Source organism: Octopus bimaculoides, chromosome 4 (assembly GCF_001194135.2).
Source record: "Octopus bimaculoides isolate UCB-OBI-ISO-001 chromosome 4, ASM119413v2, whole genome shotgun sequence".
NCBI lineage: Eukaryota > Metazoa > Mollusca > Cephalopoda > Octopoda > Octopodidae > Octopus > Octopus bimaculoides.
In genome coordinates this window covers 122,808,592-122,831,221 of record NC_068984.1, presented here as the reverse complement: position 1 = coordinate 122,831,221, position 22,630 = coordinate 122,808,592, and the positions used below count along the sequence as shown (strand labels likewise).

The following is a 22,630-nucleotide window of genomic DNA, read 5'->3' as shown; positions in this document are numbered from 1 at the left end:
TTAGTTGACTGAACAACTGAGACTGACAGAAAACCACACACACACACACACACACATACATACACACACGTGTGTGCAGGAGAAAGATGTTATGATAATGGTTTAAACCATATGTTTAAAATAAAATACCTTAGTTGCTGCTTCAACATTTGCTCCTCTTCGCAGTAATTCTGTGACAATATTAATATGGCCTTCCTTAGAAGCGAGGTGGAGTGCGTTGAGGCCATTCTGAAAGAAGAAGAAGTAAAAAAAGATTATTAGATCATCTATCATTGATTGATAGTACAAAACAGAAATATCAAGAAGAAATGTATAATTTACAATAGTGGACACAAAATAAAATTAAGAAGACAAGAGGGGAAGGAAACCTCTATAGAGCTACTTTATTTGTTAGAAACAGAAGCTAAATCTGAAAATCATGGCCTGTCAATTTAAAAAGAGAATCACATTGTAGTCTTAGATATATTCTGTAATGAACAAATAAATAAATAAATAAAATCAGAGAGACTGGAATGTTGTCTTTGTCAGGATTGAACTAGGACTATATAACAACTGTGACCCCTAACTATAAAGTTCAATGAGGTCATACTTGCAAAGCATCGAAGATCAGGCGCTTGGTTGCACTAATAAAGTTTATCTGAGATGAATTCCTTGCAGAGCAGTTCCAGTCATATACTGGGACAGTTAAGTCAATTAAACCTGCAAATCTGTTATCTCAGTTGCAGAGTGAATAAATGCTATTCTTTACTTTTACTACTACTACTACTACTACTACTACTATTATGATGACGTCATCATCCTCATCACCAGTCCATTTCCCATGCTAGAGCACTACTTTGAAGAATTTTAAGAGAAGTGAATAAACCCCAGTATTCATTTTTTTCAAACCTAGTACTTATTCAATTGGTCTTTTTGCTGAACTGCTAAGTCATGGAGACAAACACACCAACACCAGTTGTCAAGCAATGGTGGTGGGGGACAAACACAAACACACATGATGGGCTTCTCTCAGTTTCTGTCTACCTAATCTACTCACAAGTCTTTGTCTGGTCCAAGGCTATAGTCGAAGACACTTGCTCAAGGTGCCATGCAGTGGCACCAGAACCATGTGGTTGGGAAGCAAACTTCCTACTAGCCAATGTGAACCTGGCTTTCTTATTTTAGATACACAGTGCTGGTGTTCCACCAAGACTTCTCATACCTTAGATAACATGATTGACCACATAAGATGTATTACTGCTCTCAACAGTAGTAAAAAAAAATATGTATCAGCTTGCACCCATTATGATGAGGATGGCAGTTGTCCAAGTGATAGAAACATAGCTCAAGTAATGGTCAGAGGGGTTGTTATTCTTTTACTGTCTGAAATTAGTATCCACAATAGCTCATCAGTATATAACAGGAACTAAAAATGTTATGTAGACTATACAAACATCAAAGATTAGATAGGTTAGAAGTTTGAAAATACTGGGACTTATGTAATCAAATACTGTAATCCACTATACACTTTCCCTAAAATTTAGAGCCTTGTATCAGTGTTAAAAATCCCTCAAAAGAAGAGACAACAGCTGTGGAAAACAGTAACTGTTGATGTTATTAACCCTTTAGCATTTAAACCGGTCACATCCAGCCAAAATATTCAACTTGTTTTATGTTCAAATCAGCTGGATTCCAACCTCTCACGCCTATGTTTTAATGTCATTCTAAAAATAAGCAATCATATCATCAAAATCTCAGAGCAACAAGATAATGCATGTATAATTCAAATCAATGTAAATAAATATTACAATTTACAGAGAAATCTGAATGCTAGAGGGTTAACCCCTGATGAAACCTAATTCAGCAAGCTCATAAAACAAAGATATCCTAGCTGTGAGCAACCCACCTTCTATACAGACACAATGAATCCAAACTGAATAATATTACTGAATGTGTCCTTTCCTTTCCTTACGAGTGCAATTTAGGTGGAGGGAAAGCTTCACTGCTATTTCTTGCAGGGTTAGAGACAAGCTCCCTTGTTAGCTCACAATATTTTAATGTGTATTGGTGAAAACATGCCTAACCTCACACTATAGGGAGGAGTTCACTGAGTTCTCTGTACCCCAACTCCATAACATTTTTCATTAGCGGTTGAAACCAATTCATTTCACTTGTAATATAATATTTCTGTACTTTTATCTTCATCTATTTATCTTACCTTATGTTGTACTCCAGTCTACTGACATCCTCCTGTGTCTAATTTCTGAATATAAATATCTATAAAACTTGAGTTCAAAATAATTCTATGGCATGATGTAGGCAGTCAGTCAAATGACTGGGTGTTACCCACAGATTTATTGTTCCAGGTGTATCATGTCTGTCTGGGTGGGGACTATACTGTTCACTAAACTATGCAGTAGTTCTGTGTTTAGGAGAGAGAGAGAGAGAGAGAGAGAGAGAGAGAGAAAGAGAGAAAGAGAGAGAGAGAGAGAGAAAGAGAGAGAGTGTGTGTGTGTGTGTGTGTGTGTGTGTGTGTGTGTGTGTGTGTGTGTGTGTGTGTGAATATTCATCTACCTCAAAAATGTAGACCCTAAAATCTGGAGATGAACTCAAGATTAAAAGTTTTGAAATGCAGTGGTTATGGTCTATACTAAGGGTATCCTTATGAAACAGGTGTAGAAGTACTTCCATAAGAAACGCTCTACACATGACAAGACATTAATGCTGAGGTAATGTTGGTAAAGAGACTGAAATGATTCAACCATGTAACAGGAAAGTCACCCAGTAACTACATAGTGCTGGTGTTCTATCAAAACTTCTCATACCTCAGATAACATGATAGGCCACATAAGATGTAGACCTGTCATTTACATAAAGACAAAGGGTTACTGCTCCCAACAGCAGTAAAAAAAAATATTACGATGAGGATGGCAGTTGCCCAATTGATTAGAATAGATTGAGAGTCTCAAGTGATAGAAACATAGCTCAAGTAATAGTTAGAGGGGTCGTTACTCTTTTACTGTCTGAAATTAGTATATACAATAGCGCATCAGTATATAATAGGAACTAAAAATGCTATGTAGACTATACAAACATCAAACATAGATTAAAGAGGCTAGAAATTTGAAAATATTTTACTGAAGTATAATGGTTAATGAGACTCAAAAGAGATGAGATTAAGGCACTTGATTACTAGTTACATGTTCTAATTAACGTATTCATAACACTTCTTTAAAAAAAAAAAAATCAAACTATTCCCTATTTTCACAGGTGAGTGGATAATAGAAAACATCCTACAGTAAAAACATTTCCTCCAATAAACAAACTATCTCACCATTGCAAGCAACAATTATTGATACCCTACAAAGCTCTGCTGAGGAGCTCTGTAGTATTGCTCTCATATCTGGGATGATGTTGCTGCTGTTGCATACAGATCACCTCAGAAAAGGGCCTTCCAAATGGCCGATATAAAATCATCACTCACAGACATGCTCCAGCCTTTCACTCACAAAGCATGCAGTCTCGTCTCTGTTAATTCTACTGCTACTATAAAGAGCTGGCAGGGCTCATGCTACCTTCACTTGAGCATTCTTGTCCCATTTGTCTCTCCTTCTCTCATCCCCCTAGCTGAGTCCAACACTAATCACTGCACCGTCCCAAAACAGGCTTCTGGAATTCCCCCCTGTCCATGTCTTTCTAACAAGTGGTTATTTATAAAGGTTCAAGAGAAACAGCAATGACATCAATCTCACTGATATAAAACAGCTTGCAGTGATGTCACAGTATTACCAATCATTTTTGAAAGAAACAAGACCAACACATATTTGGAGAGAAGTTCACTGATTAAATTAACTCAAAACTTGACTGGCACTTTATTTCATTGATCTTAAATGGCTGTAAAGTAAAGTTGGTCTCAACTGGAATTTTAATTTAGTATGTAAAGAACTGGAGAAATACTGCAATGCATTTTGTCTGATGCTCAAACTATTCTGTCAGTATATTATTATCATTATTAGCCTTGACAGTGCTAATAATAATAGTAATAATCTTTTCTACTATAGGGACAAGGCCTGGAATTTTGAGAGAGAGAGAGGCTTGTTCATAATATCAATGCTAGTGCTTGATTGATACTTGTTTTATCGACTTTGAAAGCTAACTTCCGCAAAATTTGAACTCAGAATGTAAAGCTGGAAAGAAATGCAGCTAAGCATTTTGTCTAGTGTGCTAACGATTCAACCAATTGGCTGCCTTCTTAATAATAATAATAATAATAATACAGATGTCCGTTAGTGATTGTGTAGACAAATAAATAGAAAAATATAGTGAGAAAGAGAGAGATAGTGAAGGTGAGAAGACGAAACCAGCAAAGAGAGGACAACCCATCATACAGGAATGATGAGAGAGAGAGAGAGAGAATGTATGTGTGTGTGTGTGTGTGTATATATATGTATATATATATATATATATATATATATATATATATATATATATATATATATATATATATATATGCACATGTGTGTTTATGTAATATAACAAGTGGTTAGACTGCTTTGTTGAAACAAACCCATCCAATCCATTTTGGCAAAGAAAGGTGAACATGATGATGATGATGATGATGATAATAATGGTGGCAGTGGGGTGGATGGTGGTGACATTATATGGTCTGTAATTTAGCACAATAGCCATCAGTTATCGATTGTGGAAGCAGATAAATTGCTAATTAGATTGGAAAATTCTATAGTTCATTTATCATTATGTAATCCCACTGGTTCTACTGCTGCCATCCACCACACACTGCTATTAGTTCTACTATTTATTATCATAGCATTAAACACCAGCACCACTAGTTTTACTTCCATCATAACAATACATGACACCACGACTATCACCACAATTCAGAACCAGAACCAGTCCTACTTGCAGAGACTGCTGTACAACATCACTATCAATACTTAATCTTTTAAGTGTATGAGGGAACTTTAATTTGATAGAAATAATAGTTATATCTCTATCAAATTGTACCCTACTTTCTTTAACCCTTTGCCTGTCTGAAGCATTTTCATAAGTTTGTCCTAAATGTCCATGTTTGTTTTCAGATTTTTAGTTAGCCCTTATTTCATATGTTCTGAGTTATAATAAAACTTTACTTTGTAAGTCCAAACTTATTTTGGTGGTTAAAAAAAAAAATGGGAATATGTATCATATATATGCATAGATGCCAGGAAAATATGTTCTGTTTATCACTGTGCTTGAGAAGACCTGATAAGCCAAGTGAGACCATAGCCCGTGGCCTATGCCAGTGGGTGTAACCAGCCTACTTATGAATACACCTCATTCATTGGACAATAAACTTTGCTTGCGAAGACACATTGAGGCAAATGAAATCAAAATCGCTGATGTGGCTGATGACAGTACTGCCTGATTGGCACTCGTGCCAGTGGAACGTTAAAAACACATCCGAACATGGGATGTAACCAGCCCACTTATGAGTACCCCTCATTCATTGGAAAATAAACTTTGCTTGCGAATCGCTGATGTGACTGATGGATTGGCTCTTGTGCCGGTGGCATATAAAAAGCACCATTCGTGCATGATCGTTGCCAGAGTCGCCTTACCGCCACATGTGCTGGTAGCATGTGAAAAACATTTGAGTGTGGCTGTTGCCAGAGCCACAAGATTGGCTCCTGTGCAGGTAGCATGTAAAAAACACCTTTTAATGTGGTCGTTGCCAGTACCGCCTGACTGGCCCTCATGCCGGTGGCACGTAAAAGCACCCACTACACTCTCAGAGTGGTTGGCATTAAGAAGGGCATCAGCTGTAGAAACTTTGCCAGATCAGATTGGAGCCTGGTGTAGCCTTCTGGTTCACCAGTCCTCAGTCAAACCGTCCAACCCATGCCAGCATGGAAAGCGGATGTTAAACGACAATGATGATACACAGGACAGGTAAAGAGTAAAAAGAAAAATGAGGAAGGACACATCGAATAATGCAGCCTGACCAATCCTACTCCCAGAGACGGCTACACAACATCACTATCAAGACTAATACTTTGAGCCAATGAAGGAACTTTAATCAGCTAGAAATAACAACCAAATCTCTCTTAAATCATATCCTACTATCATTGAAAGACAAGAAGGACTCGTTGAATAATGTAATGTTAGATACATTATGACTGAAAAATGATAGAATGATCAAAGCCGGTGACCTTTTGATTCAAAGTCTGCTTGACCAGGAGTGACCTGGAGCTTAGCAACAAACAGTAACCTAGTCCTATGATCATATTACACAGTACCATCAGCACATGCCACATTACACAATACTACTATACAACATTGCTATCAATTACCCATTAGTACACACTATACTGAACACACTATAACCACTATTCTAATGCACTACTAATACAAAACAGCAGCAGTACTACCACTATTACCACTGCCAACAGCACAAGACTACATGCAACACAACAGCATCACCATTGCCATCACCACCATGACAAAAAACACCACATCTGCTACCAACAGTCCTAGTATCACTATCAGAATACACACCTTATCATTCTTGATACCAACACCACCACTGCCTCTGTAGCCTATTAGAGGCAAGTAGCCAACCTAACATAGTTCCAAGTGATGTATCAGTTTTGCAGACATCTTGAAGCATTCAGCTAAAAGACAGCATCACATACCATTAGTAGTGGTGAGAGTGGGTGGTGATTACCTAAGGGTGGTTAGTTATATATCTTTATAAATGTATGGTTACATAACAGATGTAACAGCATCCTCAGGTCATAGTTACACAACAGTGGAGTAACATTAAGGCGGTAACTGTAGCTCTCTATAGGACTGTTACACTGCAGAAGTGTAACACTGACATGAATGTCAATGTAACAGGACTGTCAAGACACAGCTGTTACATAGATCTCAATTGTTTTATACATTTGTAATATATCCTACAGATACAGAGGGGCAATTGTATACCACAAACCTTTAAGTTACACTCTGTAGTTACATAATTAGTAGAGTGTAATAGAGAAAAGCTATGCTATAACAAATTTAATCATCAGGCTTCAAAATTTCCTATCACAAGGTGGAGAGAGAAGGTGTGAGAGAAAAAGAGGGTGAAAGAGGAGAGGGTGAGAAAGGAGGAGACGGAGAATTCAATTAAGTTTTCAGAAAACAAACACTAATTATGGAATCTTTAGAAAGTAACGAGTCTCTCGTTTCTTTCTTTTTTGTTTCTTCATTGTAGCTGTTTCTTCAAGTCATAAACTAAACTGATGAATAAACGATATAAATAAAACAAGAATCTATATAAAGGAGATTGCTAATGAGAGAATAAATTATTTATTCTGATAGCAAAATAACGGGGAGAAAGTTTATACAAGAGGTAAGCAATAACAATTATAAAATGTTCTAGATACAAAGCTGGAAGAAAAGGAGTGGCCTTAATAAATAACAAGATCCTCCTTATGCCTTCATACACGTTGTCTGCTAAAAACAACAACCTCTGTTTGTATCAAAGCATGAACGACTCCAAACAATTTGCCAAAAGCATGGCACAGCACTCACATTCAACGTCAGCAAACTGTGTGAGAGAACAACATTCTATGAAGACAGGATGGCTAATCTTACGTTGTTTGTGGCGGCTAATAAGACTATGAGATGATATATCTTCAGTATCTAGTTTCAGTTTATTAAAAATAGACATCTGCTACTGAAGGAATCTCAATCTTGGCAAACAGCGACAATACAACTATTGACATAACTCTACTGACAATGTTTGTTGTGTCATTCCTTTCAGTTAAGACTTTAAGGTGTATCTCACATTTCATTAGGTAACCCCTACTTCTCCTGGTAATTACTATCATGTTTACTTTCTCAAGCTGGCATGGATTGGGTAGTTCTGCAGTACACAGCCTCTTACCATGTGCCCTAATTCTGCATCTAGTCTTTTGTGCAGACCAAATTTCTCAGGTATGCTTGCACAACTTTTTCTCACAGCTTCCTTAAGGAAGCCTTGAGATAAAATAGTGCAAGCATACCATAGATACATTCTGTCAATGTGAGAGGTGTAAAAGTACCACAAGCTAGTGATGGAATATATCTGCGGTATGTTTGGTCCTACATACATCTATATATTCAATACTTAGATGCAACATCAGTATTGTATCAAGGAGTCACAAGGTGTTTCAGTACTTACAACGTATGTACAGATTCATCCAGATGACCCAATCAACATCAGTGTGTGTATGTTGTAAGACCCAAAATACACAGTAACTCCAGAATATAACACTGATGATGTGTCCAAGTATTGCATCTGTAGATACATATGAAGAATATATCACAGATATATTCTATTACCAGCTTCAGACATCATCCACAGAAATATTGCATCATATCTCTTGCATAGTTTCAATATCTTTTTTTTTAATATTTATTTCAGCTTCTTTGTCTGTTAATTATCACTGCAGAAGTCTGTGTACCATGAGATGAGGTGAATGTTTCAGGCTGAGCCTTTTGCAGAAGAAAAATGGTTAGAAATGTGTTAGGGAAATAGTGATGAATAATGGAAGAATGGTAAGGTGGGGAGAAGACCAGGTAATGTGGCTTGTGACATGTCACAACTAAAACAATGTAGCAAAAGAAAGAGAGGGGAAAGAAGAAATGAGGTGAAAGTATAAAAATGATATCTCTCTCTCTCTCTCTCTCTCTCTTTCATATATCATCATGATTTTATGGTTGTTTTTTCATGCATGCCTGGGTTTGAAATGTCTTCTTCAGTGCAGCATCACACAATTTGCTGCAGTCCCTTGTCTTCTAATTCATGAGATTCTGTATCCACAAATTAACCTTCAGCACCTCTCTCTCTCACACGCACACACACATACACACACACACAGAGCAAAAGGCATAATATCAGAGGAAATGGAAGGATAGTGTGTCAGAGAAAATGGAACAGTGACAGGTATCAACACTGTTTGTTTGTAGGAGGGTGTGTGCCAAGACATGGATGTATAAGGGGTAGAAAACTAAACAGACAGTTTTGCAGTTGTACAGGAATCTGTACAACTGCAAAAATGTAAGGGTGTAAAACAAACTTGAAAAGTCCTAAAAAAAAAAAAGTACAGAGAGAAGAGTGAGTTGTGAGAAGACAGAAATGTATAGAAATAAGAAAAAGCAAAATGTGTTGATGCTGGTAGAAGCTGTGCCAAGAGTAAAAATAATACTTTTAAAAATTTCTTAGGAGAAAGACCCTGCCTAAAATGGTAGAACTCGTTCACCTCTCCTTACAACACCCACACTTATTTTTTTAGAAATTTTATTAACCAAATTATTTTTGTGGTTATAGACCATCACTAATTTTCTTTTCCTAGACAAATCCCCCACCCTTTAAGAAAAAAAAAATGTTTTTACCATATCCTGCAAGCCTCTTTTATAACATTGTCCAAGATATTCTTCATTTAATTCAAAGACAAGCCTTGCCACACCTCAATTCTTCACACAACAAAATAACTTACTTGATCTTTTTTTTACAAATTTTATTAACTATATATTTTTTAAACCACATAGACAATCACGACTTATATTTTCCTTCTCTACATTTTGTTAGATTTTCCAGGAATGAGAGAGTTTTTGATGTTAGGTAACAACAAAGATCCTGTGAAGTGTTCTGTGAACCAAAGGCTTGTAAAGCAGATATCATTCAACATTGTTATAGATATCATAAAAATTTTGGCAGAAACAATTACCATAGTCACAGATTAGGGCATAATTCTTCTAAATTTGTTTTACCCAAGTCACAATATTTCCAAGGTTTTCTTGCTTAACTTTTTAGATTTAGAGGAAGAACTGGTATATACAATTGGTGTCCTTACTGGTGCTAGTCTACAGAGAAGAAACATAATTTACTTTTGACACTAGCTTCCTTCCTTTTCCTTTAAACCCAATACAAATCTGCTATACAAAGACTTAATGAAATTACAAGTCATTAAGGTAATGAGCCATCAAATTTGAGCCAGTTTTAAAAATCCCACATCTGAATTCTATCACACTTTCTGTTAATTATTTCTTAAACCTTTGAAGAGAGAAAGTACTAAGTCAACCACAACAGGATCTGAACTCCATACAGTAGGAACAATGCTGGTTCATAAGTCAATGGGGGAGCTTCTACATAGACACACAACATACAAGAAATAACATCCAACTTTCTTTCTTACTATTTTAAAAAGCAAGGTCCTATTAGACAACATAGTTTTAGATTACATTATGCTTGAAATAAAAGATAAAATGGTCACAACCAGAATATCTTTGATCACTAAGTCTGTTCAATTTAAATGGTACCAACTAACCAGCAACAATTTCAAGGTTCCTTTATGGCACCAAATAAAAGTCTCCACTAAAGGATGTACTTTAAGGGGCCAGAAATAATTAACAATGAAGTAGAGCAGTTAATGTACTATGGTGATTTTATTGAAACCACAAGGGTTAAACAAAGAGGGGACAATACAAGGGACAAATGGGGAATATGGATTACTCATCATTTGGTCAGTCCTTGTGCTATACCTCTTTGAATAACACAACTGTGCTTGCCACAAACTGGCAGGTTAAAAACCAGTTCCACTTCCTACTTCACAGTTGAATGGTTTTGTGAGAGGAAGAGATAATGACTGCTAAGATGATAAACAATGTGTAAATTCAACAAAACCTACTGCATCCAGCTATCATGGAAACCTGAATATCAAATATGAATTTCAAACACCCAGATATTGAACAGGTACAACAGGAAAAAAAAATGCAATTTTAGTGATTGATAGGATAGTTAAAGCATAATAGGATTTAAGAGAATTAATAATTTTACAACAATTTTATAAAAAAATTTGTGGCAGAAAAGAATTATGCATGAAATGTGAAAAAAAGAAAAAAAAAATTTGATAAAATTCTAAAAAAAGTCAGTAAAGGTTAATATATGATGTTATACCCATCATTAGAGAAGACACAGTAGCAGCTTTAATTTTTGTGGTTGTAAATCCTATTCACTAAAAGTTATTAAGTTAATCCTTTCACAAAGATCAGGTATTCATTCACATAGTTAAGCGCTTATCTCAGTTGTCTGTAGCCTTGGGACAACTGGTCTTAAGTTAAGGGCACCAATTTACACCATGTAACTCATCCCAGGAAGGCTACAGATATGGTAAATTTGGGTAATTGGATGTTCAGTATTTTGTCATCCAGAGACACAACAAACTGTTTTCTATGTGACATGAATCCACAACCTTCAGATCAGTAATCTTATTATTCATTTGGCCTCTGTTCATTAGTAAAGTACAGCTAAAATGATGCAATAAAAATCTGGGTGTTTGACATCTGTATGTTGTCTCCAAATTACCTGTGCTCCCACAAGCCAGATAATGTTGTTGTTGAAACTTCCATGTAGGCTTTCTACAGGGGACTGGTTGTTGGGAAGGGTGGTGACATTCTCTGGGAAACACTGAAAAACACTGGCATTCAACTTCTCTTTCAGCCAGTAACTATGAATATCTCAGAAATTCCTGGCCTGACATTGGTACTGGGGCCATTGTTGGTTTGAGATAAACTCTACCAATATTGAAGGATAGTCAGCAAAGGCTGTTTGAGACACATGCAGAGCAATGAAACTTTTCTGGAGGCCTTATTCGGTGTCTGAGTATTGCTGACATGTAGAATTTTGTTGAACAGCTGGGGGTTTTTTTCTTCTGTAGGATGGCTCTGATTATTGGCCAACTCCATCATGAATATCACTTTACCACCTTTCTTTCACTGGGCAGGCAGTTTTCCTGTGGCTGGTGGCTATGGAGGAAGAGGTTGTATGGTGGATATAACTAAAAAAATTGAATCAAATACTTTTCTCCTGGATCAAGTCCTTAACTTTTTCAAGTTCCACTTAGAAAGAAAGATGGAGTAGACAGTGCAGTGTTGCTCTCCAGTAAATTTGTTGAAAGGTGAGGGAGAGTGGTGAGTAGGGCCCGACAGATTACTCTTGGCATGCACCCATAGGTCAAAGAATACAACTTGGAGAGGACACTTGCCATTGGTAGGTCAGGTAATTCTAGATCTCTGAGAGCCCTTTGCAGGCTCTCCAAGACTGAAGACATTGACAATTAATGCCCAGCTACTCTCTCATCCGACTTATGTTCTACCTCTCATGCAATTTATCACATCCAGCAACAGATCATTCTCAACTCCTTTCTCTCCAGGCTCCATATCATTCATTTTGAGTCCATTGTACAGAATTCATTGAGGCAGATTTTCTGTGGCCTATGCCCTTCCTGTAGCCAGTCCTTCCTTTCTTTTCCAAGCAAGATAATATTTACCACATGGCTGGATATGTTTACAAGAAAGATTTGAAACAAACGACACTGCTTGTATGAAAACAAGTGACACTCGTCTACAACTATCATGTGATACCAAGATAAGGAGGCACAAATATATACACACAGAACAGGCTTCTTTCAGTTTCTGTCAACCAAATCCACTCACAAGGTTTTGGTTAGCCTGGGGTTATAGTAGAAGACACTTGCCCATGGTGACATGCAGTAAGACCAAACCAGCAGAACTTCCACAATCATTATCCATATCTCATTATCATGTGGCAGCATCACTCCTTCCATGCACATCATACAGTCTGTTCTTTGTATGGAGAGATAGACACAAAGCTTTTGTTGGAAACATGTAGTTGCAAATGTGAACCACTAATTACATTGATAATATGATAAGTCCGATTAATTAGTCTGGTAAAGTAATAGAAAATAAAGAAAGTCTTCCCTGCCCTCTCTCTAACACACAAAGCAATGTTAGGGAAATATTCAAAAAATTTGGTCAGTCACTAGCCTTTGGTTTATGACAAGTAAGACATCTGCCTCACACAGAGACATTTAATTCACAAACACAATAACCCTCACCTCAAAGTATCCTTTATATTCTAACAAAAAAACAACAACTACTATATGCTTTTACCAAACAGCCCTGAATTAAGTGTTAGACAAAGGGAGGAAGTTTTATGATACTTGCAAGAAAATGAAATGAAATAAACTGGTCTTCAGGGTTGATAAAGTACCAGACAAGTATAGAAGCCAATGGTATCAACCACTCTCCCTTTCCCTCAAAATGATTGGCTAAGTGCTTAGTTCAGAAATCATTATTCATATCTGGTTTGTTAAATCTGAAATCTGTTAAATTGGGGGTCTGTTAAATCATGAGTGCGCGTGCACACAAACACATATATAATTATAATGTGCCAAATTAATCCTAAGTAAGGATTATTGTGTGTCATTTGGGATACTAGCAATTAGTATGTAGGTTGTAAATTCTATTTTACATATCTCACCAAATACAAACCAACAAAGAGGACCCTCTCCTATATGATCACTTGACTTGCTAGAAACAGCAGCCAAATCTCTCTCAAATGATATCCTACTGTCTTAACAAAAGAAGGATACTTTAGACAGCATAACCCTCAATATACAAAGTCACAGCTGGGAAGCTTTTAATCAGAGGTTTGCTCAGTTAGGAATGACATCTTACTGAACATGACTGCCCCATACCACCAACAAAATATTTACAAATCAAAATGGAAGCTTCTATGTTACTCATTTAACCTTCCAATATTTGTGGTTATATTTCCCTCAGTTAACTGTTTCCTTTTTTCCTTTTTTTTTTTTTTAATAAATAGAGAATGTTTGCACCCATTTGTTACCAATCTATTTGAAACCACTCATAATTCTATGATACAAACTCCCAGCTTTACCATGATCTCAGTTAAAACTTTCCAACAAAATTTCATATTAATTTATGTTCAAACACCAGCTAAAATAATGACAATGTCATTTTAACAAATTCTTTATTATTGGCAAAATTAATTGAAACAAAGACTGTATTTAAATGGAAATATAACAACAAAGCTCAAACTCTTGGCATGTCCTGGCCTGGTGGACTAGTCCTGTCTTGAAATGTTAATTAAATCATTCAGGTATGACTGTGTGGTAAGAGGTTTGCTTCCTAACCACATGGTTCTGGATTCAGTCCCACTGCATGGCACTCTGGGCAAGGTCTTCCACTCTAGCGTTGGTCTGACCAAAGCCTTGTGAGTGGACTGGGCAGATGAAAAGTGAAAGAAGACTATCATATATGCATGCGTGTGTTTATTCCCCTGTAACTTAGCGGTGCAACAAAAGAAATTAATAGAATAAGTACCAGGCTTTACAAAACAAAGTATTGGGGTTGAGTCATTTGACTAAAAGTTTTCAAGGCGCTGCCCCAGCATGGCTGCAGTCTAATGACTGAAACAAGTAGAAGAGGAAAGACGTGTTACCTAATTCTACTTCAAAGTTCTATTTGTCCAAGAACATGACAACTATCACTACAGCACAGCACTAACTAGATACACTGCTAAATAGACTACCACGACACACCTTCTACCACTGTCAATACCAACACTACTTCATGCCAGCACCAACACCACCAGAGACTACATACAATCACCATCACCACTACAAACACTACATGCTATCATCATCACCTCTGTATACCATCACCAACACTACATACCGCCATCACCACTACCACCCACACATTCCACCATCACTACTACCACCAACAACCACACTACATACCGCCGTCACCACTATCACCAACACCCAGACAACATTCCACCATCACCACTAGCATCCACACTACATACCATCACCACTACTACTAACACCCACACTACATAACATTTCATAAACACTACATACCATCATCAGTACCACCACCACCACCACTACCAACACTACATACCATCATTACTACTACCACCATCACCACTACAATCCAACCCTGTATACCACCATCAGAAAAACCTCACCCCAACCCCCACCATTGACACACACTGCATACCACTCCACTTCCCCACCACCGCCGCCAACCTCATCTGTGTCTCCCGCAGTAGAGCAAAAACTGCTATTTGTTCGAGCATGAATCCACAGCCAGCTGCACCAGGAAAGGTGCACTACGAGAACAAGCTACACTTGCATCTATCACTGCAGTAATTTTGCCGATCAATACATTAGAGGCGGCAGAGGAAGGTAGGACAGTGTGTGTGTGTGTGTGTGTGTGTGCAGAAGTGTGACTCACATATCAACACTTGTTTACTGCAACAGTCTGTCCTATATATTGATTAATGTTCTGTTGCTGACGGAGGTGTAATGGTGGTGATGGTGTACCGCTGGTAGTATGGTGGCATTTATGCAGTGGTGGTGATACACAGCCGGTAGTGTGGTGATGTACTGCCGGCAGTGTAGTGGTATTCATGCAGCGGTTCTGATGGTGGTGGTGTAGTCTGTGACCGTGAGATACAGAAATAGTATGTAGTAGTAGGGCAGTATTTGGCAGAGTGGTAGTTTGATAGTGCGTAGAAATGGTATTGTGTAATGTGTGATGGTGACACGTAACATAGTTCGTGTTTGTGAGGGATATATGTAATGCATAGTAGTGGTGTGTAACATGTGGTGGAAACATATAATACATGATGGTATTGTGTAATGTGTCAGGCAGTGTGTAACATTTGGTGGTAGTAACATGTGGTGGCAGTGTGTAAGGCATGATGGTGATATGTAACATGTGGTAGTAGAGTGTAACATGTGGTGGAAAAGAGTAACATGTGGCGATAGTAACATGTGACAGTGTGGTGGAAGTGTGTAAGGCATGGTGGCAGTGTGTAACATGTGGTAGTAGAGTGTAATGCATGGTGGCAATGTGTAATGTGCAGTAGTGGCAATGTATAATGTACACTAGTGGCACACATCAATGTATACAATGGCTGTGTTTAATGCGATGGTGGTTGTGGTGTTGCTGGTAGTAGTGGTGGTGGTGGTGATGGTAATACACCAGTGTAGTAGTCAGAGCTAAACCATGTCAGGTTCATTAGAACACCTCTTTACTGTATCACCATTGTACAATCAATAAACAGAGAGAGAGAGTTGAAGGGATAAGATGTGCGTACATGTGTGTGTGTGTGTGTGTGTGTGTGTGTGTAGATATATAGAAAGAGAGGGTGGTAGTGAGAGAGTGTGTGGGAGACTGAATGAGTGAGTGCCAGTAGAGCAGCGGAGTATGGCAGTGCAGTATTGAGCGATGATTCAGTCACAGTAACCTGCTAGGCTAGAAAGAAGAGAGAGACAGAGAGTGAGAGAGAGGTAATTCTATTGACATTAGTAAGATCAAGCATTGATGATGGTGGTGGTGGTGGTGGTGGTGGTGGTTGTTGTTGTTGCAGGGGTGGCAGCAGCGGCAGTAGCTATGATGGAGATCTCGGATACCGACACTGGTAAGCAATGTATGGCATTGCTTGCTGTATATGTGCGTGTGTGTGTGTGTGTGTGTGTGTGTGTGTGTGTGTGTGTGTGTGTGTGTGTGTGTGCGTGTGTGAGAGAGAGAGTGCATATGTGAGGGTGCGTATAAGAGTATGTGTGTTACTGCAACTGTTGGTAATAACTGAGAGGTAGATGGGGGGGGGAGGAAGAGAGAGAGAGAGAAAGAAAAAGAGGAAGAAATAAAGGAAGGAAAGAAAGAAAGAAAAGAAGAGAGAAAGGATGCAACTGTAACACACTTGTAGTACATTTGTTGAAGAACACAGAAGCAAAATTTCTACAGAGATGTGAACATAATAGACAAACTATCTCTATCACCACCACCACCACCATTATTACCACCACCCCACCACTAACCATAGAAACAAGATGTCTTGAAGAAAACACTTGTTTGTCTTAAAACAACAATTACAAAAATAACATCAAGTTCAAAAGTTTTATGTTATTTTATGCTTTTCGTGTTGTTGTTTGTTTTAAAATTTAAATGAAAAACAAGAAGTGAAAAGTAGGGAAAAAAATATACATATATTCATCATCATCACCATAGTAATTGCTAGACATATGTTTGTTTCCATCACCAACTATTTAAAATACCGCCACTATCACACCATCCGCTACATCTGTCATCATCTACCCACCCCTATGCCTAAGAACACTATCATCAATTACTACAACACACACTACCGCCACTGTCACACATCACCACATGTGCTATCACTGCCACACCAAAAATTACACCAATCACCACTGTGGTACCCACTGTGTCACCTACAATCTCCAGCGCTACCCACCAATGCACATGATTTATTCAGCTAAAATCCCCTAAGGCAGTGCTCCAGCATGGTCGCAGTCAAATGACCAAAACAAAAAAAAAGAATACCATCACTATCATCACCACTGTCATGGCCACCGAAAAGATATAAAAAGTCAACGAGAGATCTTCTGCAAGATTACACCACCTGTTAGAAATGGCCCGAGTGCTTGCAAGGCATTTATGATGCTAGACCAGTGGTTCTCAACCAGGTCCATATGACCCTTGGCAGTCCATATAAGATCTTGTTAAAATCTCATGTACAAGAAATTGGCTAAACTTCTACACTACACAAAATATTTTAACAATTCTGACAATCTTCTTTTATACAATTCCTAATAATATTTCATTATAAGAAATAAAAGAGGGTTTTTTCAAAACTTTAAATAGCAATTGGTGGTGGTGGTGGTGGTGGTGGTGGGGGGGGGGCAGTAGAGGAAAAATAAGGATCAAAGTGGTCTATGGGTAAAAAAAAAAAATTGTTGAGAATCACTGTGCCAGAGGGCAACAGATCAAGTCAATGTCCCATGTAGACCCATGGCAGGATTTGAACTCAGGAGGCAAAGAACAGAACCAAATACTGCAAGACATTTGGTCTGACATTCTTAAAACTTCCACCAAATCCCTGCTCAGGAGTGGTATTTCTTTTTATTGACCTCCCTCCACCACCACCTCTCTGAAAAGATGAAATGCAAACATAACCATGATGGAATCTGAACTCAGAATGTAGGGAATCAGAACAAACACTGTGAGGTATTCTATCTAACAACTGTGATGACTCTACAAATTTTTTGATCCACTATTATATAATCATCATCACACACTATATCTACCATACCATTGCACTATTATACAACTACTGTGCAAGTAACTCTACTATGTTCACCAGAAGCCAGGAGCTTTTCAAACTTTGCAATGGAATTCCAGTATATAAGAGAAACAGCTCCTCGACATACCATTCAAACCATCATCATAACTGACTCACATGACTACAAACTTATCATGGCTTAGATTCTAATATAGGATTATCTATTTGTTTTTACATCCATTTTTCCATGCCAGCATGCGTAAGATAAACATATTATTGAGGTGTTTGTTTTACAGTTGGATACCCTTCTTGTCTCTAACCCTTCCTTGTTTTTCAAGTAAGGGTAATTTCATACCACATCATTTGAAGGCACAAAGCCAGTGGATGACCGGTTGATAGGGGGAATAACAGCAGCATCACCACCCATAGCTGAGTCTTCTACATGTATAATTTTATAACTCTTATTAGCAAATGAAATATGTGTAATAGTAATAAATAATAACATTTTTTTCCAATCTCCTGTTTTGATATATGCTGAGATAAAAAAATTCTAAATATAAGGGAAACTGAAAAGATCATGCCCTCTCCAAGGAGACAATAAAAAGCATTTATGTGGTAGCAAAATTTTCTCCAAATAACACCCTACTATTTTAAATATGGAATGGGTATGTTAAATAATGTAATAAGTCATATATGGTAATTAATAAGTCAGGATACATGTTCTCATGATTGGTGGGGTGAATAGAGACTGAACAACAACAGCAATAAAGCAATATTGTCAATCGAGGGCAGGGAGGATGAACAAAGGGGAATGATAGGGAGAAAACACCCCTAAAAATTACATGTCTGTTATGTGATCAACTCATTAGAATCCTCATTATCTCCACTCTACTTGCCATTCTTCAGATTCTGATATTAACTAAATATATGGCAAAATCTGGAACTCAAGGAAGCTAGTAACTACTTTGCAACCAAAAATGACAACACTTTCTCTCTTAACAGAAGCCCCTAAGTGTTTTAGATTCTTCACTCCTCATGGGAAATGAATATATCAAAAACATTTCTAGGAAATCTGATATCTAAATATATTTCTTTTGAACTGAAGAAGAGTAAGTGTCTGTCGAGCTTTAGCTCATAAAATACGTGCGTGTTCTATGAAAGGGAGCTCCAACATTTCAAGCAGAACATGAATGGGTTCTTTGAAGTCTAGGATTTTCATTTCTTATTTTAGTTTTGCAATGTCTAACAACAAAGCATAATGAAAAGCAAACAAAGGAGCCCCTACGGGGTCTCTTGACCTGTTAGAATTAGAAGTAGCCAAGCCTTACTCAAATGACATCCTGCTTTTTTTTTTAAAAATGGAAGAACACATTAGATAATGTAGTCCTAGATACATTGTAAGTGGGGGGAAAGAAAAAGAATAGGTTGTTCAGTGTTGGATCACTTGGTAAGTCTGCTCAATCAGGGTTGGCCTGAGGTCAAGCAACAACAAAATACAATGTCAAACATCAAACTTTAAGATTCACAGGTATTAAACTTTTCTCTCTAAATCTATGTTAGTAATACAGTTAATCCAAGAGGAATCAGAAAGCATGAACATATAAGGTAAGCCGGAGAAAAACTACACACACAAAAAAAAAAATGTTTTCAATTAACATTATATTTCTTCAAACAATAAATTAACTTTTTAACACATTAAAAAAATATTTCTTTTGTCTAGAAAGAATTGTTTTTAAAGCCATGTATCCTTCAACCACTCAACTGCAAGGTAAGACAAAAAAAAAAAAAAAAAAAAAAAAAAAAGACTCAATCAGGTAAAACTGGAATAAGCAGAGAGTCAGATGTCATGCTGATCTGCATAGCACAATGACACCAGCAAGAACCTAATTTGCATTTTGATGAATAGTTCTGGGTGGTAAATCTAATATACTTCCTGTCTAGTCCACTGCAAAACAATTTCAGAGTAAATGCAGGTTGTGAATAGATTTATTTATTAAGCAATGCTGGTTGAAGTTGCTGGAACATAACATGCACTTGTATGTATATGTGGGTGTGTCTATGTAGTTGTTGTTATTGACTACAGGACAGAGAAACACAGTCAATTTTTTACTATTGAGATGTATTTTGAAAATGTGTGTGCGTGTATATATATATATACATATACATATACATACATACATACATATAAAAGCAAAGTAGCTAGTTGTAAAATCTCAAGAAGAGATGGAAGTAATAACTATACTACATCCATCTATATACATGAGCATTAATACATGAACCAATGAGAGAACATCTGCATGGTCAACGGACTTGCTAGAAATAGCAGCTAAATGTCTCTTAATCCATAAGCTAGTCTTAAACAATGTAGTCCAAGGTAAACAAGACAAATGGGCACTACTTGAATGTGACTAACCATGTCTGTTCAATCATTAATATACATCTGCACCCACTATGTGTACAAGATATATATACATACATACATACATATACACACACACACACACACATAGATACACTATCAGCTAGTTTTACAGCTGCAACAGGCAACAGTACCATTATTGCTGCACCATCTAGGTGCAACTAGCGGAGAGTAGTTGCAGCCTCAGCAGCTATTGCAGTTGGAACAGCTGGCAGTACAGCATAGCAAGTGCTACTATAGTATTAGTCAGAAGTGAAGTATCAGCTGATTGAGACAGAGAAGCTACGAAGTGATTAGAAAATAATGAAAGTACTTACTGAATTACTGGTATTGATATCGGTGCTACCTTTCAGGTATTCCAACACTTCTGACAAATTCCCATCCCGCGCTGCCCGCAAAAAGCTTGAGTTGCCGTCACTCTGCAAGAGAAGAATAAAATATAAGATGAAACAACGTTTGGTTTGAATCACAACAGTAAAAACTTTTATTAATTATAGTGAATGTAGTAATAATAATAATAATAATAATAATAAATTTTGCCATAAGGGCAGCAATTTTGGGGGAGGGAATGAATTGATTACATTAACCCCAGTGTTCAACTGGTATTTATTTTATTGATGCCAAAAGGATGAAAGGCAAAGTTGACCTTGGTGGAATTTGAACTTAACGTAGCAGCAGGCAAATTACTGGTAAGCATTTTGTCTAGTATGCAAATGATTCTGCCAGCTCAATAATAATAATAATAATAATAATAATGGCTTCAAATTTTGAAACAAGGCCAGCAAGCCCAATGGAAGCCCAGAAAGATGAAAGGCAAAGTCTACCTCAGTGAAATTTGAACTCAGAATATAAAGATGGGCAAAATGCTTAGGGGAAGGGGTATGTTGACATCATTGAACCCCAGTGTTCCACTGGTACTTATTGACCCTGAAAGGATGAAAGGCAAATCGACCCTGGTGGAATTTGAACTTAGAATATAAGCAGAAGATTATAATTCTTTGGGAAGATAAGAGTCAAAAGTCATACGGGTCCTGGTTCCCACCTCTAAATCATACCCAGTACTTGACTGATACTAATTTTCATCTTGCCTCCTCCCATGGGATGAAAGGTGAAAATAATCTAGATAGGATTTGAACACAGTAATGCAAGGCAATGAAACTAGATATTGCAAGCAATTTTGCCCAACATTCTGACTATTCTACCATATATTTATTCTTAATTATCCCTACAGGTACCATATGGAAAACAAGGATTTTACATTACAACACAATATGGGATTTAGAAGAGAGAGTACAATATAAAACAAACATTCACCATGTATGTGTTATATATATGTGTATGCATGTGTATATTTAGTAAATATGTATGAACAAGGAAAATAAAAGAGTTCTCAATATGCAACCTTTTCCTTGTAAAATATAATATGTACTCAACTAAGAAATATGAATGATCATTCAATTTAATGTTAAATTTTTGTTTTCATATAGAACATGCATAAAAACAATTATTAATACATACATACACACATATATAGAGTATCTAGTTGTAGAAAATCTGCCTGAACAGATTGTTTGACTCATGAAAGCATGGAAAGGAGATGTTAGGTAAATGATAATTATACACACACACACACACACACACACAAAGCAAGAATTCCTAAAATGTACATGGACACAAATTTGCTAGGGGAGAAATATATTTTGAGGGTGAGGATTATGGTTGAGATACTTATTAACATTGATACAGAATGGATGAAAGGCAAAGTAGACCTCAGCAAGATTTGAACTCACAACATAAGGGGATCTGACTAACTCACTGCAAAATGTTGTTTAACATGACTGAGTCAGTCACCCAGAAGATCAAAATTAATCACATGAAATGAGTAATTGGCATTGCAGAACTTACAGTTGGTATACATACATACGTACATACATTATCCAATATTTTCCACTAGGATTGTTACAATACCTGGTCATCCTCAGATGCAGTCAAACTGTACTTGAAGACCCATTGATCTTATTTTGTATTGAGTACTACATATGAAAGTAATCAACACACACACACACACACACACACACACACACACACACACACACACACATATATGGAGAAAGACAGAGAGCTTATTAATATATCTAATATAACTTAGATTTTGGACACATTTGAATCTCATACTGTCACTCTATATATTTATATATCAGAGCTTGAAACTCCTGTAGCAT

General features: G+C 37.1%; 1 protein-coding gene across 44 annotated transcripts in view; it reads right to left on the bottom strand.

Annotated features, from left to right (window-relative positions):
• LOC106871604 (titin) overlaps positions 1-22,630 on the bottom strand; it is a 454,558-nt gene that overhangs the window by 282,199 nt on the left and 149,729 nt on the right. For all 44 annotated transcript variants that reach the window (XM_052967415.1, XM_052967425.1, XM_052967440.1 and 41 more), the window contains exons 2-3: positions 20,726-20,827; positions 130-228 (exon numbers count right to left, since the gene is read on the bottom strand). In XM_052967415.1, the coding sequence (XP_052823375.1) occupies positions 130-228; positions 20,726-20,827 (201 nt within the window). The remainder of the gene's footprint in view (positions 1-129; positions 229-20,725; positions 20,828-22,630) is intronic.